We start from the raw sequence: 13,280 nt of genomic DNA, 5'->3' as shown, positions 1-13,280 counted from the left end.
GCTCACCGAGGAGTGTCCCAGAGTGTCCCTCCTCATGCGGCACCAACAATCAGAGTTTTGACTGGTGTCTGTGTTAGAGCGGATTATACATTAGCAACAACTAATACGTCAGCACTGTCCAACCATTGGGAGCTGAACTGTAAAGGACTCAGTGCAGATAAAAGATTTAGAGAGAGTGCACATGATGGTGCCTTCTCCATGCAGAACACTGGGGCGGCTCCTTAAAAGTCTACCATGCCCAGCGACCAGACAGTTCCACCTATGAGTACTGATCCAAAAGACAGGAGCATAGAGACTGGAGTGGTGGCTCAGCGCTTGAGAGCGCCGGCTGTTCTTGCAGAGGATCCAGGGGTTCTTCGTCCAACATTGCAGCTTACAACCATGTGTGAATCTGGCCTCTTCTGGACTCGAAAAGCACTGCATACACATGATGCAGAGACATGTGTAGGCCAAACACATGTACACATAAAATATCTTGTCAAAAAAACATGAACATGCATGTTCACCGGAAGCTGTGCAATGCCATGAACGCACGTAACGACACCATGCTACACCGAAAACGGGTATGAAAAGAACACCGTGTCTGGGATAGTCTGCCATACTAAGACACACCCAGAGCAGCAGTATTCATGACAGGTGAAATCCGGTCAACTCAGAGTCCGCCCACCTCAGAACACAGAAGTTCACAAACACGACAGGACAGTTCTGATCATCCAGCAGCACAGATGAACCTTACGCCTCAATGCTGTGCAGAGCAGATCCCGGTGTGTGCTGAGATAAAACAGGTGGGGTTGACTTGGATGACACCCTGTGGCAAGTGTGAGGAGCCACAAAGAAGCATCACACAGCTCTTGGGAGCAAGGTACCGGATGAGCCAGGCTTTCACTATGTAGCCCCAGGCTGGCCTGGAAGTTCTCATCCTGCCTCCGCCTCAGACGACAGTGCGAGGCACCACACCGAGCCTGAAAGATCCTTTATCCAGATCTGGTACTCAACTAGGACAAATGTGCTGTTTAAAGTAAACAAACAAGCTAAAACAGAAGGTACAGTTTGGAGATGCTAGGGCCAACCACTCACGACCAAAACACAGGTCACCCCAATTTCCCCAAATGTTAACCTAAACAAAACCCCCAGATGAGCTTTCTGCACACAGTTACAATGACTGACCAGAAGGAAGCCGCTGCACACCACGGATTCCCTCCACAAACCGGCACCAGCCCGCCATGAAATCAGACTCAGTCCTCTTCTGCTTCTTTACGGTCTCTGGGCGATTATGGAACCTTTTGGTACTGCTACACATAGGAGTTAGTATCTTAGTTAGGGTTCTATCACTGTGAAGAGACACCATGACCACGGCAACTCTTATAATGAAAATCATTTAAACTGGGATGGCTTGCTTACAATTCAGAGGCTCGGTCCATTATCATCATGGTGGAACATGACAGTGTGCACACAGACATGGTGCTTGAAGTAGCTGAGAGTCCTACATCTTGCAGGCAACAGGAAATGGCCTGAGGCACTGGTATGCCTTGGGCGAGTATGAGGCCTCAAGCCCACCCTCACAATGACATACTTCCTCCAACAAAGCCAACAAAGCTTCCTAATGGTGTCACGCCCTATGAGGCTGTGGGTGACAGGTACATTCAAACTACCACACAGTTAGGTACCTACAATTGCTCATTCATATTATTGAGGCAGGGTCTCTCAATCAAACGCAGCAGCTCACTAATACGGCTAGTCTCACTAGTGGGGCTGGGATTAAAGGCGTGCGCCACCACCGCCTGGCTAATGCATAGTAAGAGGTTAGGGATTAAGCTCAATGGTAGAGCGCTTGCCTAACAAGTGCAAAGCCCTGGGTTCAGGACTCAGCTCCGGGGCTGGGGAGGGCAGGAGAGGGGGGGAAGGATACGTAGTAAGAACGGAAGAATATGGGTAAATGAAAGTACTGCAAATATTAAAATTAAAATCAACCCTGACTCTGGAATGCTGCAGTCATATAGTGGAAGATGAGGAAAACTGTTCAAAAGCTACATTCATGGCCCCCTTAACTTATCGGGGAAGAAACATGGACACAGCCTATCTGGGTTATAGGTAGTGTAAACAACTCTGCGGAACTGCTTGGCAGCACACAACTGCATGAAAACATCCAATCTCAGAGTCTGCTCTATTAAAGTCAAGTCATTAGCCAAGAGGAATTAGCAGGCCACTATTTTCATGCGAAGCAGACATAAAATGAAAATTAAGAACAATGCCCACGGATAATGCTCTCTCATTCATAACTTCAGCAGACGCATGGGGCTTGTGATGGCTGTTCTTAGTTTTTAACTTGACTACATCTGGAATTAACTAAAACCAAAATAGCTGGGCACACCTGTGAGGGATTTTTTTCCCCCATAATTAAATCATTTGAAGTAGGAAGACTTATTTCTAATCCCAATCTTTGAGGTAGGAAGATCCATCTTAATCTGGGCCACACCCTCTGCTGGAAGCCTACATAAAAGGAAGGAGGCTTGCGCTCTCTCTGCCTGCTTGCTGTCACTCTTCCTAGCAAGTCCATTCCTTCGCTGGCATTAGAGCCTACTTCTTTGGGATTCAAGTGTACACCAAAGACCACATGAGACATCCAGCTTCTCAGACTGAGCAAACTACTGGATTCCTGGACCTTCTGTTGGTAGACAGTCATTGTTGGCCACAGCTTCTAAGTCAGTCTAATAAATCTAATAGATAGACAGACAGACAAATAGATAGATATTCATTCATTTAATAAGTTCTGTTCCTCTAGAGAACTCCGACTAACATGCCGCTATTACTGAAAACAGCGCCCCCTCTTGGCTCCACAAAGCCAAGAACTGTTTGGATTCTGCCTCTAGCTAAGCTTTCTGTTCCCTAAAGGCCATAGGAAGCTGTTGCTGCGGCAATGTTTGACATGTCACATGTCAGCTTCCAGCCACCTGCCTGTTGATATAGAACCAGTCTCCCCACTCAGGCATCACAAGCGCAACCCAACCGCACTCTCCAAAAACGACACAAGACAGTCTAGACACGGTGGTGGGGAATGTGAATGAAACACTAGCTGGGGAGAAATTCCAACTGGAGCATCAAGAGCTATTTAACAACGAGTGGATGAGTAGGAGGTGGTGTCAGTCCCACAGCTGAGGTGACCTTTGCTGCTGCAGCACGGCTGCCCATGGGGAGGACACAACACTTCATGACCATTCAACCCCTTCACAAGATCTCATTAAAGCACCAGAGCTCGGGGTTGGGGCATGTGCTATGCATGTGTGAAGGCCTGGGTTTCATCCCCAGCATATTCCACAACCCCCAAAAGATGGCATACAGAATAATTCCAATTACATGGTGCTAGAAGAGCAAAACAATGCCAGACTGGAGATATGGACCAGCAGCACTTGCTGCTCTTGGAGAAGACCCATCAGTTCCCAGCATCCACATGGTAACTCACACACCCTGTGACTCCAGTTCATCCAACAGCCTCTGCTGGCCTCCCCAGGCACCACACTCACAGGCACGTACACATACGCACCACACACACATACCTAAAAATAAAATCTTTTTTTAAACCCCATCTACAGTCTCGGCATGGTGATGTACTCCTTTTAATCACAGCATTCTGTGAGTTTGAGGCTAGTCTGGTTTACATAGTGGGTTCCAGGCCAGTCAGGGCTACAGAGTCTGTCAAAAATAAATAAGTAAATAAAATGGATTTTCTACTTTTTATTTTGTTTTGTTTTTCAAGACAGAATTTCTCTGAATATATCCCTGGCTCTCCTGGAACTTACTCTAGACCAGGCTGGCCTCTTGACTGCCTCCTGTGTGCTGGGATTAAAGACACATGCTACCACTGTCTGCCTGGATTTTCTACTTTTTTCTAGGGTAAATAGAACATTCTTTCAACTAGCAGCGATTCACACTGTTAATGTTGAAGATATTACACATGAGGCCCTGAAGTTAAAATAATTCACAGAATTCTAAGGCTGACACAGAGGGGCTAGAGATGGTGCACTAGTAGTTAAGAATGCATTTCCAGTTTGCATCCAAGGACCCACATCAGGTGGCTCAGAACCACATTTAATATCAGCTCCAAGAGATCCAATAACCTCTTCTGGCCTCCGTAGACACACCACCACACAAATACACTAATATAAATAAGACTTCAGAATTTTCAGAAAGTCGGCGCAGTAAAGCAAACCAGCAGAAAGAACACTCCTAGAACACGGGTGGACAGACACGGCCACACAAGCCTGCATACCTGGTGCCCACATGAAGATGGAAGGAGAAAAAGGACTCCACAAAGTTGTCTTCTGGCTGCCACCATGTGCAAGGCACACACAACCCCCTGCCCCATAACATACATGTGATTAAAAAAAACCACTCAGAGAGGGTGAAGCTTAAGAGTGCTTGGTGCTCTTGGAGGTGACAGGAGTTTGTTTCCCAGAACACAAATGAGCACTCAAAATTGTTTCTAACCCAGCTCCAAGGGACCTGACACTTTCTGTTGGTCTCCTCAGACACCTGCATCTGTGTGGTGCACATACCCACATATGTACATCAGAAAAGTTAAGTCTTTTTTAAAAATAAGTAAATAAATAATCTTGGAGAACAGGAAACACCGACTTGGGAAGTGAGATGTGGGCAAGAGAGCACAGGGGAGTGCAAACAGCAGAGAAATCATTCCAAAAACGAAGCCCCTGTGATGGGGGTGGGGATGTGTCTGCTTTTGTGGGAGTACAACCAACTCAGGACTTTGTTTTCAAGTAAAAATGGGAGAAGGGCCTGCTTCACACTGCTGAGCGAGGCTAAAAAATAATTACCATGAGCTAAATATATAAATAGCATTAAATATAAACTGTCATTAAATAAACATTAAATACATAGAGATGAAGCAGATACAGCCAGGAGCATCCCCTGAGAAGACTTTTTTTATAGATCTGTACACCAGCAAAAGCTAAATCTGGATCTGATTTCTTTATGACAAAACCCAGTTTTCTTCAGCATCCTGGCAGTGAAGCAGAAGTAAACTGAACACACCACAGGGCCTGCCTGCCTCCCCCCCCCCCCCAACATTTATTTGGGAAAGGGTAGGGGATGGGGGTGGGGGCCAAAGGACAAGCTTGGGAGTCAGTTCTCTCCTTCCACCACGTGGGTCCCAGAGACAGAAATCAGGTCATCAAGGAGCTTGGCTTAGTTGCCTTTACCCACTGAGCAATCTCCCTGGCCCAGAAATTTCTTTATATCTATATGACATGGTTTTAAAAGCTTGCTTCACAACAATGAACCCAGACACCTTAGGAACATAAGGCAAAGGAAGGCTGACTTCTAACAAGCCAAGTGCTGGCTCCCAGAGATAACAGCCCAAATCAAACAAACCTTCCAGAAGGGGATTGAGAATTATGGGCGTGGAGCTGGAAGGAAGGAGGCTCTAATCATACCTTCCGGGCACAAGCTGTAATTAGCAGAAACACAAGCACTCACCTGGGGAGAGGGAGAGAGAGAGAAAGAGAAAGAGAGAGGGAGAGGGAGAGGGAGAGAGAGAGAGAGAGAGAGAGAGAGAGAGAGAGAGAGAGAGAGGGAGGGAGAGGGGGGGAGGACAGAGTGCTGTAAGATGCTAAAACTGAAAGAACTCCCACCATAAAATGGCTACAGAGGCAGCACCACAGATTACATCCAAATCAAGACCAAGTCACCTGATCTGTGTGTAGCGCTAGGAACCAAGTCGGAGACCTGTAGCCTCGTTCTGACGGCCTTTTCACCCAACAGCACTGGAGGCTCCGAAGCCTCCCAAAGCCTCTGAGCTCTTCAGACAAAGAACAATGAAACTAGGCCCCCATCAACCTGTGGCCAGTAGACTGGCAAGAAACAAAAGAGCCCCATGCCCAGACTTGCAGGGCCTCACTCTGCTGGGCAGCCCAAGTGTATATGTTCCCTTCCCATTCAGAAAAACGGATGTGATGTGAACGCAGCCTGCAGGGAAACAAGTGGGAATCACGTTCTAAAACGACAGTTCTAAACCCAGAGGACCTCTGCATGCCCCTCTCTGAAGCTCCGAGACCATTGCTCTATGCAACTCATCCTCACTTTCTCCCAAGACAAATCGCACTATTAAATTAAAAGGCGAGAATTCCTCTACCAAATTACACACTAATGACTCTTAACCCATAATTGAAGAATCACTAACAGCACTTTACAGACACGGGCGGCCATGAGCATTTATTAGGACCTAACTTTTCAGAACTGAGTGATTATGTAAGCGTGGCTGCCAGCCATCCTGAACACTCCCACTCTCCCGCTGCTTCATGGAAGGCTCCCTCTGGGGAGCTCACCTCTAGCCAGGGCCGCCACCACCTTCTCCTTCTCCAATCCCATCCCACATTCTATAGTGGCCAGAGAGAAAGTTCTAGAAGGCTAGTCACCTGCAGCTAGCATCAGGACAAAGCCTGCGAGCTGGGATATGAGCCACCCCTCCCCCACCCCAGCAGGCCCAGTCCTGAGGATGTAAACAGAGAGGGGACAGTAACCTTCGTTAGAGAAGAGGCCCAGGGGCCCACTGAGATGGGCTCCAACCTCACCTCAGTCTTGCAACAAACCCCCAAATCCGCCCGAACAAAGAGAAACTCTGGGCCTAGATCAAGACGAAGGTATTAGATGATGTCTAAGAGCCTGGTTGGCTCTGTGGTGATGAGTTAATTAGAGAAAACAACAGTCCATAATTAAAGACTGCATTGCACAGCAGCGGCCGCAGAGCCGCCGGGGAAAGCCTGCAGACTTCTGTTGTGAGTTGGGCTTTGACATAAAGCATGACCTGGAGCCTCAGAGGGCCCTGAGTACTCCTTGGGGCCACATCTTCATGAGGCTTGTGACCATCCAGTGGGATGAACAGGAATTCAAAAGAACAGTAAGAGGGCTGGCTGCGGTTGACCTACAACCTACGCCTTTATTATGGAGACAGAGGCAAAACTGACCCTCTTTAGACACAATGGGCCCAGCCAGAAGAATAGCAGGATGGAGTGGTTAGCAGTTGTGCATGGTGATAAGAGGCCACGATGCTTCTGGGCTTGTTCACTAACACAAGCGATTTTACTAAGTCATTAGTGCAGAAACTGGTTCTCACAGGTTAGACAGATGTTCTGTCTCAACCACTCTGCTCTCCAGAACCTGCACCGGCCTCTTAGTCCTCCTTGGAGGTGACCATGAGGGTAGTACAAGGATGCAGTTACCACACAGGTTTGGGCTATAGTGAGGCTCGGTGGGAGAAGGTGGACTTAGCGGAAGATAATGTGGGTTCCAGCCCAAGACCCCAAGGAAGGAAGACAAACTGGAGTAGATTCAAAAGTAAGACCCAAGGGTCCCTGTGTGGAAGCTGCTGAGAGGAGGAAGAGGGTGAGGACACAGTTCACCCGACACAGCCGAGGCTGTGGTAGAAGCAACCTGGGCAAGCAAAGCTCCCCCACCTACACCTTCACTTCTAAAGCCAGCAAACACTGAGTCTGCCCCTGGTTAAAGGCAAGAACAGATCAAATACTACCTACCCCATCCACTCATGATCCTCATAACGGCCCTGGCACTCTGGAGGGCCGGTCTGTTCAATGCAAACTATCTCAGCACACTTCCTTTAAACTGTACCAATTTTCTGTTTGCTTGTTTCAGACAGGGTCTCACTATGTAGCCCTAGCTGCCCTGGGACTAAGTAAAGCAGACCGGCCTCAGACTCACGGAGATCCACCAGCCTCTGCCTTCTCATGCTGGGATTAAAGGTGAGTGCCACCAGGCCCAGTTCTGTTCTGCTTTCTTACAGGAGAGACTCCCACGTCTAATTTATACCCATCCCTCCACACGGCCCTGGCAGTCGAGACCAGATGTGTGTGGTGTTTACAGTGAGGAAACCAGAGGACGTAAACAACTGGCTCCAAACGCCACTCTGGTTTTGCTGTGCTTTTCTTCATTTCCTGTGTATTTATTTTGGTGTTAGAATAATATTACCTTTCATAATAAGGAAAACGGGAGCAGATGTTTAAACTAAACAGACGATAGCCTATGATCCCACACATCCACTTGGCTCTCAAAATCAAAGTCTCTTCTTCCAAACAGTGAAGGAAACAACACAGCTAACTGCTGGCTTATGTGCTTTCCACGGAACCGCACGCCCACCTGGAGGAGCTGCTGAACTTCCTCCCCAGACACAGGAACAAACCTGGTCCCAGCGTCCTGGCAGCTTCAGTGTTCCTCGCTCCCCGCTTGGTTTTTAACTATCAGATTACTTGTTGACAAAGAGACCACATTAAAAATTTTCATCTTTTGTTGGGGTGCAGGGTTTTTTTTTTAATTTAAAAAAAAAAAAGACAGTACATGAATCCCACCAGAAACTGCTTCTGAGAATCGGGCCTTTGAGATGAAGGAGTTTAGAGGCCAACATATTCCGTACATGTAAAGGGAACTTGTCAAAGTAAAGTGGTATCTTATTTAAAAAACAAAACAGCAACAACAACCAAAAAAAAAAAACTTTAAATCTGAGATTATTATCCATAATTAATTTTAAAACAAGCTTGAAAGGGTATGTTTTCAACCGCTTTAAGAAACAGATCTGAAACTTCTACACAAAAACACAGCACAACTCCCCACTTTAACTTCTGCCCAGGAAAAAGCAAACAACCCACTTAGTCTAGTCTAGGAGAAAACCCAGAGTCCAGTGCCCCCAGCAGGAAGATGTGCCTGGACTCGGCACGCTTTTACCAGGAAAGACTCCCTGGCAGTCCCAGCTCACTCCCTGCCCTACCAATCCCCAGGCTCAACCAGGCCATTACCCTGGACTCAAATGGCACGTAGGTAAAAATTCCAAAAGATGGAATTGGGGTTTTCTCTTTTGCTCTACTCCGGGGAGTGTCCAGGGGAAGGGGAGGTGATGAACCACAAGAGCCTCGGGATGGGAGCATTTTCCACTTTCTTTAGCCTTCTGGCAGCTGGGTTGTGTAATCACCCGGGACCGGGGCTGGAGGCAGCCCGTCTCACTGTCACAGGAAATGGGGCGGCAGACAAAGAGCCGGCCTGGGCTCCCTGACACCAGGCCTTGCCAGCCCCACAAAATCCACAGAAAAAAACTAACTAAATGTCTGAGACAATGGTCCCGGAAAACAAAAACTCATTGTGGCTTTTTGTTGTTGTTTCTCCACCACACAAAATCCAGAACAAGAGTACACACAGAACACTGTACACGGTGCTACATCTAAAAATACGTCTGAGTCCCTCCCTCTTCTCTAACACCCACATGCTTAACTTCCCCTTGTTCTTATAAGTTCCTCCCCTCCGTAAAATGGCAACAAAATCAAAAGAGAAAAGAATTTAAAGTGTAACAATCTTGTCAGATCTTGTCAGTAAGTTGGAAGCAAACTTACAACAATATGTCCCCTCCCGTCCTCCCTGCTGCCACCCTCCTGCCAGACACCAAGAAACTGTCCTGAAATGGTGCACCACTTTGTCTAGGCACTCCACCATCCCAAGAAAGACAAGAAAATGTTCCGAAGCCAGCCGATCAGAATCCCCCCACCGAGGAGGAGTGGCCGCTACAGATACAAACAAGAAGTCCATCCTATAACATCTACCTTCGTAGCACAGAACCCCGATGTTGTTGTTCATCTTGTCCAGGTACTGGTAGTTCAACAGGTCCATCTTCATAAACAGCATTTATCTGTCCGGCTAGCAAAGAAAGGCAGTTCTTTGCTTTCACTCCCGAAGAGAAAGTTTCAAAATTCAGTCTTAGCTGAGTAGCTCCAGGCTCTCCTAAAACTTCAGTAAAATAGAGGCCCAGCCTCACAAGAGTCAAACAAAGTATATAAAAGTTTTTGTTTTTGTTTTAAAAAAAGATCACACACACACACACAAAAAAAAAATCAGACTCAAACAAAACCCGTCCAGGGCTTACTGGAAGGCAGTGTCTCTATTTCGTCCTCTACTCGGCTTTAAAAAAAAAAAAAAAATCACTTCAGCAGTCTTCCAAAGCTTGTCTTGAGGGTTTAAAAAGAAAGCAGTAAAAAAAAAAACACAAAGCACATTTCTTAGGACAAAGGCACTCTCCCTCACAGCCCGCTGCAAGCTGACTGCGCTGACATGCTGGCTATGCTTGGTATGACTCGTATGTAAACCAGCTTCCTCTGCTTGGGGAGGTGGGGGCCGAGCATGCTCACTGGAGCCTCGGCACAGGATCAGGCTCTGGGCGCATGCAGAGTTAGCAGGAAGCAGAAAGAGGAGGGGACAGCGAGGCGCAGGGGGGCGAGGAGTCTTTCCTCTCCGGAGCCAAAGGCTGCCAGAGGCCGTGGAAGAAAACCCAGCAAGTTTTAGAGTGTTTTGTTTTGTTTCGGGGTTGGGGGTAGGCTAAGCATAAAGTTAAAAAAATCTGCCGTGGAAGCAAACTACATGGAATTTAACTTTCGGGTGACTTCATTCCAGGGGCTGAGAACCCTGGGCTTCCACTGGGGTGTGCTCTGCTGGGTACAAGGTTTCTTTGTTTCTTTGTAAGATGGTTTTATTATGTCCAGGGACATAGTGAGTGTTTATACTTTCAAGTCAATGTACATACAACTTCCTTCCCAAGCCCTGTGGCTGCACAGACAGGCCTAGAGATAAATCTTTCCACAAAGGAGGAAACTGAGGCCCCAAGACTGAGTAGACTACAGACCCAACCTCCACCTCCACCACACACACACACACACACACACACACACACACACACACACACACACGCCTGGGGTAGGTTGGGGACACTATCTGGAGAGGTGGCTGGGTGGCTAAGAGCACTGAGGGCTTTGGCAGAGAACCCAAGTTCAGTACCCAGCACTCACAAGGGATCTAATGCCTTCTTCTGGCCTCCATGAGCACTACATGCGCACAATGCACACATAAACATGAAGAAAAAAATCCATACACATAAAATAAAAAATATTTCTCTTTTGATGGCGAAGTCAGGGTTTCTCTGCGTAGCCTTGGCTGTCCTGAAACTCCCTCTGTTGACCAAGGGCTGACCTCGAACTCACAGAGATCCACCTGCCTCTGCCTCCCAAACTCTGGGATTAAAAGCATATGATACCACTGCCCAGCTAAAAAAAAATAATATTTTTTTTTAAAGCCCAGTTGCTCTCCAAACTCATCTGGAAGGTTGTGACCAATCATGGAAACTTCCAAAATGTTCCAAGAAACTCCAATACAGAGTGTCATTGAGCTTCAGCTGAAAAGGGAAAAGAACCAGTCTTAAGGGACTCCACCTCAGACTGGCACCGTGATGCAAGCTGATAATTCCAGCATGTCACAGACTGAGGCAGGGGAACAACCATGAGCTCCCAGGCCTACCTGGGCTACAGATTAAGATTCATCCACCTCCAAAAAAAGACATCACCACATTCACGTACTTTAGAATGAAGAACTTTTTAACAGATTTTTTTTTTTTTTTTTTTTTTTTTTTTTTTTGGTTTTTCAAGACAGGGTTTCTCTGTGGTTTTGGAGCCTGTCCTGGAACTAGCTCTTGTAGACCAGGCTGGTCTCGAACTCAGAGATCCGCCTGCCTCTGCCTCCCGAGTGCTGGGATTAAAGGCTTGTGCCACCACCGCCCGGCTCATAGAATGAAGAACTTTTTAAAAACAATTAAGGACATGACTGAAATAATACAGATACAGGGAAATGAGCAATGTCCCCCCTTCCATGACCCAACGACATTAAAAACCGTGGTTCTCAGGCAAGGGAACACCAGACTCAATCCCAGGAGCCTACACGGTGAAAGGAAAGAACCAACTCCCCAAAAGTTGGCCTCTGACCTATCCACACACCATGGCATGGGCACGCCCATAAACACCGAGCAGGTGGGTCCTGGTTGTATAAAACGCCAGGCTGAAGACAGGCATGGTAGCAGCCCAGAGGCAGGCAAATCGCTGTGAGTTTGAGGTTAGCCTAGTCTCTACAAAGTGGATTCCAGGGCAGCGAGAGCAAATAGACCACATGTGCACCTGCACAGACACGTGCACTATGATACACAAATATAAAATAATAAAATTTAAAATCAAAATAAAACCCTCTACTGGAGCAGCACAACGACTCGGGGAGTTAGCATGTGCCATGCAGACTGACCGCCTAAGTTTAATTCCTGAGAGAGCTAACTCCCAAAAGTTGTCTCCTGATCTCTACACATATGCAGCAACACACCTGTGCACACTCACACAAGACGTAATAAATAAACTTTAAAGCAACTAACTGGATGGCAGCCTCTCCCTCTTTCACAGGCATGCTGCATGGTGGTGTCTGCATCCCACCCTGCAGGTTCTGACTGTAGTTCAGGTCCCATCAATACCTCCACCGAAAACACCCAGTGCCAAACACGCCCATTCTCAAACTCAGACTAACCGCTCACAGGCTGAGCACAAGCATCAGCAGGAGGGACTGTCAAGGGCAATTAGGAGCTGGCGTACATCTTTAATCCCGCCACACAGGAGGCAGAGGCAGGCGCATCTCTGTGAGTTCGATGCCAGCCTGGTTTATAGGACAAGTGTCAAGACAGCTAAGTCTACACAGTGAAACAAAACAGCAACAATAAAATCCAAAACAAACAAACAAAAAAGGCAGCGAAGGACTGGGGGTGGCAGGGTAGGAGTGTGGGGTCTTGTAAGTTTGAACCACCCTAAAGATAATAACAGAAGGAACCTTCTCACCAGGGCTAGGGATACAGATGAAAACAATGCCAAGCACACAGGGAGACCGCAGGCTGAACGCTAGCTCTGGGGCAGATAAAGGAGACACCACACATTAGAACATGCAGCAGTCACCCTTCTCTGACAGGGGAACCAAACAGGCACCATCACACCAAATTCTATACAGAGAAGATACAGACAACCGCATGAGAGGAGCTGTGTGGGAAAGAAGCCTTGAGGTACGGTGATACTTTGTGCCCTAACAAATAAAGCTTGCCTGGAGATTGAAGGTCAGAGTTAGCCCAGAGTTAGCCATAGAGGCCAGGCAGTGGTGGCACACACCTTTAACTCCAGCACTAGGGAGGTGGAGGCAGAAAGAGATATGCCTACGTGGAGAGGGGTGCGTGGAGAGGGGCTATAAGGCAGGAGGAAACAGGAGCTCTAGAGATGGCATTCATTGTGCCATCTCCTCAGCCCCAATATATCTTGTTTTTGTTTTAAGACAGGGTTTCACTTTATAGTTAAAGTTGGCTTGAACTCTTGATCTTCCTGTTTCATCATTGCTGATGCCAATACCATACCATGTGCCACCACCCTTAA

At 47.3% G+C, this 13,280-nt stretch overlaps 1 protein-coding gene across 4 annotated transcripts in view; it reads right to left on the bottom strand.

Moving 5' to 3' along the window:
* Vgll4 (vestigial like family member 4) overlaps window positions 1–13,280 on the bottom strand; it is a 114,219-nt gene that overhangs the window by 52,099 nt on the left and 48,840 nt on the right. The window contains exon 1 of one of the 4 annotated variants that reach the window (XM_075983127.1): window positions 9,612–10,136. The exons of the other annotated variants lie outside the window; for them this stretch is intronic. Within the exon in view, the coding sequence (XP_075839242.1) occupies window positions 9,612–9,693 (82 nt within the window). The 5' untranslated portion in view covers window positions 9,694–10,136. Of the gene's footprint in view, window positions 1–9,611; window positions 10,137–13,280 lie in introns of those variants that run through there. 4 annotated transcript variants of the gene reach the window in all.

This window comes from Microtus pennsylvanicus, chromosome 8, assembly GCF_037038515.1.
Source record: "Microtus pennsylvanicus isolate mMicPen1 chromosome 8, mMicPen1.hap1, whole genome shotgun sequence".
Lineage (NCBI taxonomy): Eukaryota > Metazoa > Chordata > Mammalia > Rodentia > Cricetidae > Microtus > Microtus pennsylvanicus.
Note: the sequence above shows the minus strand (reverse complement) of the source record. Positions and strands in the feature narration are given on the sequence as shown.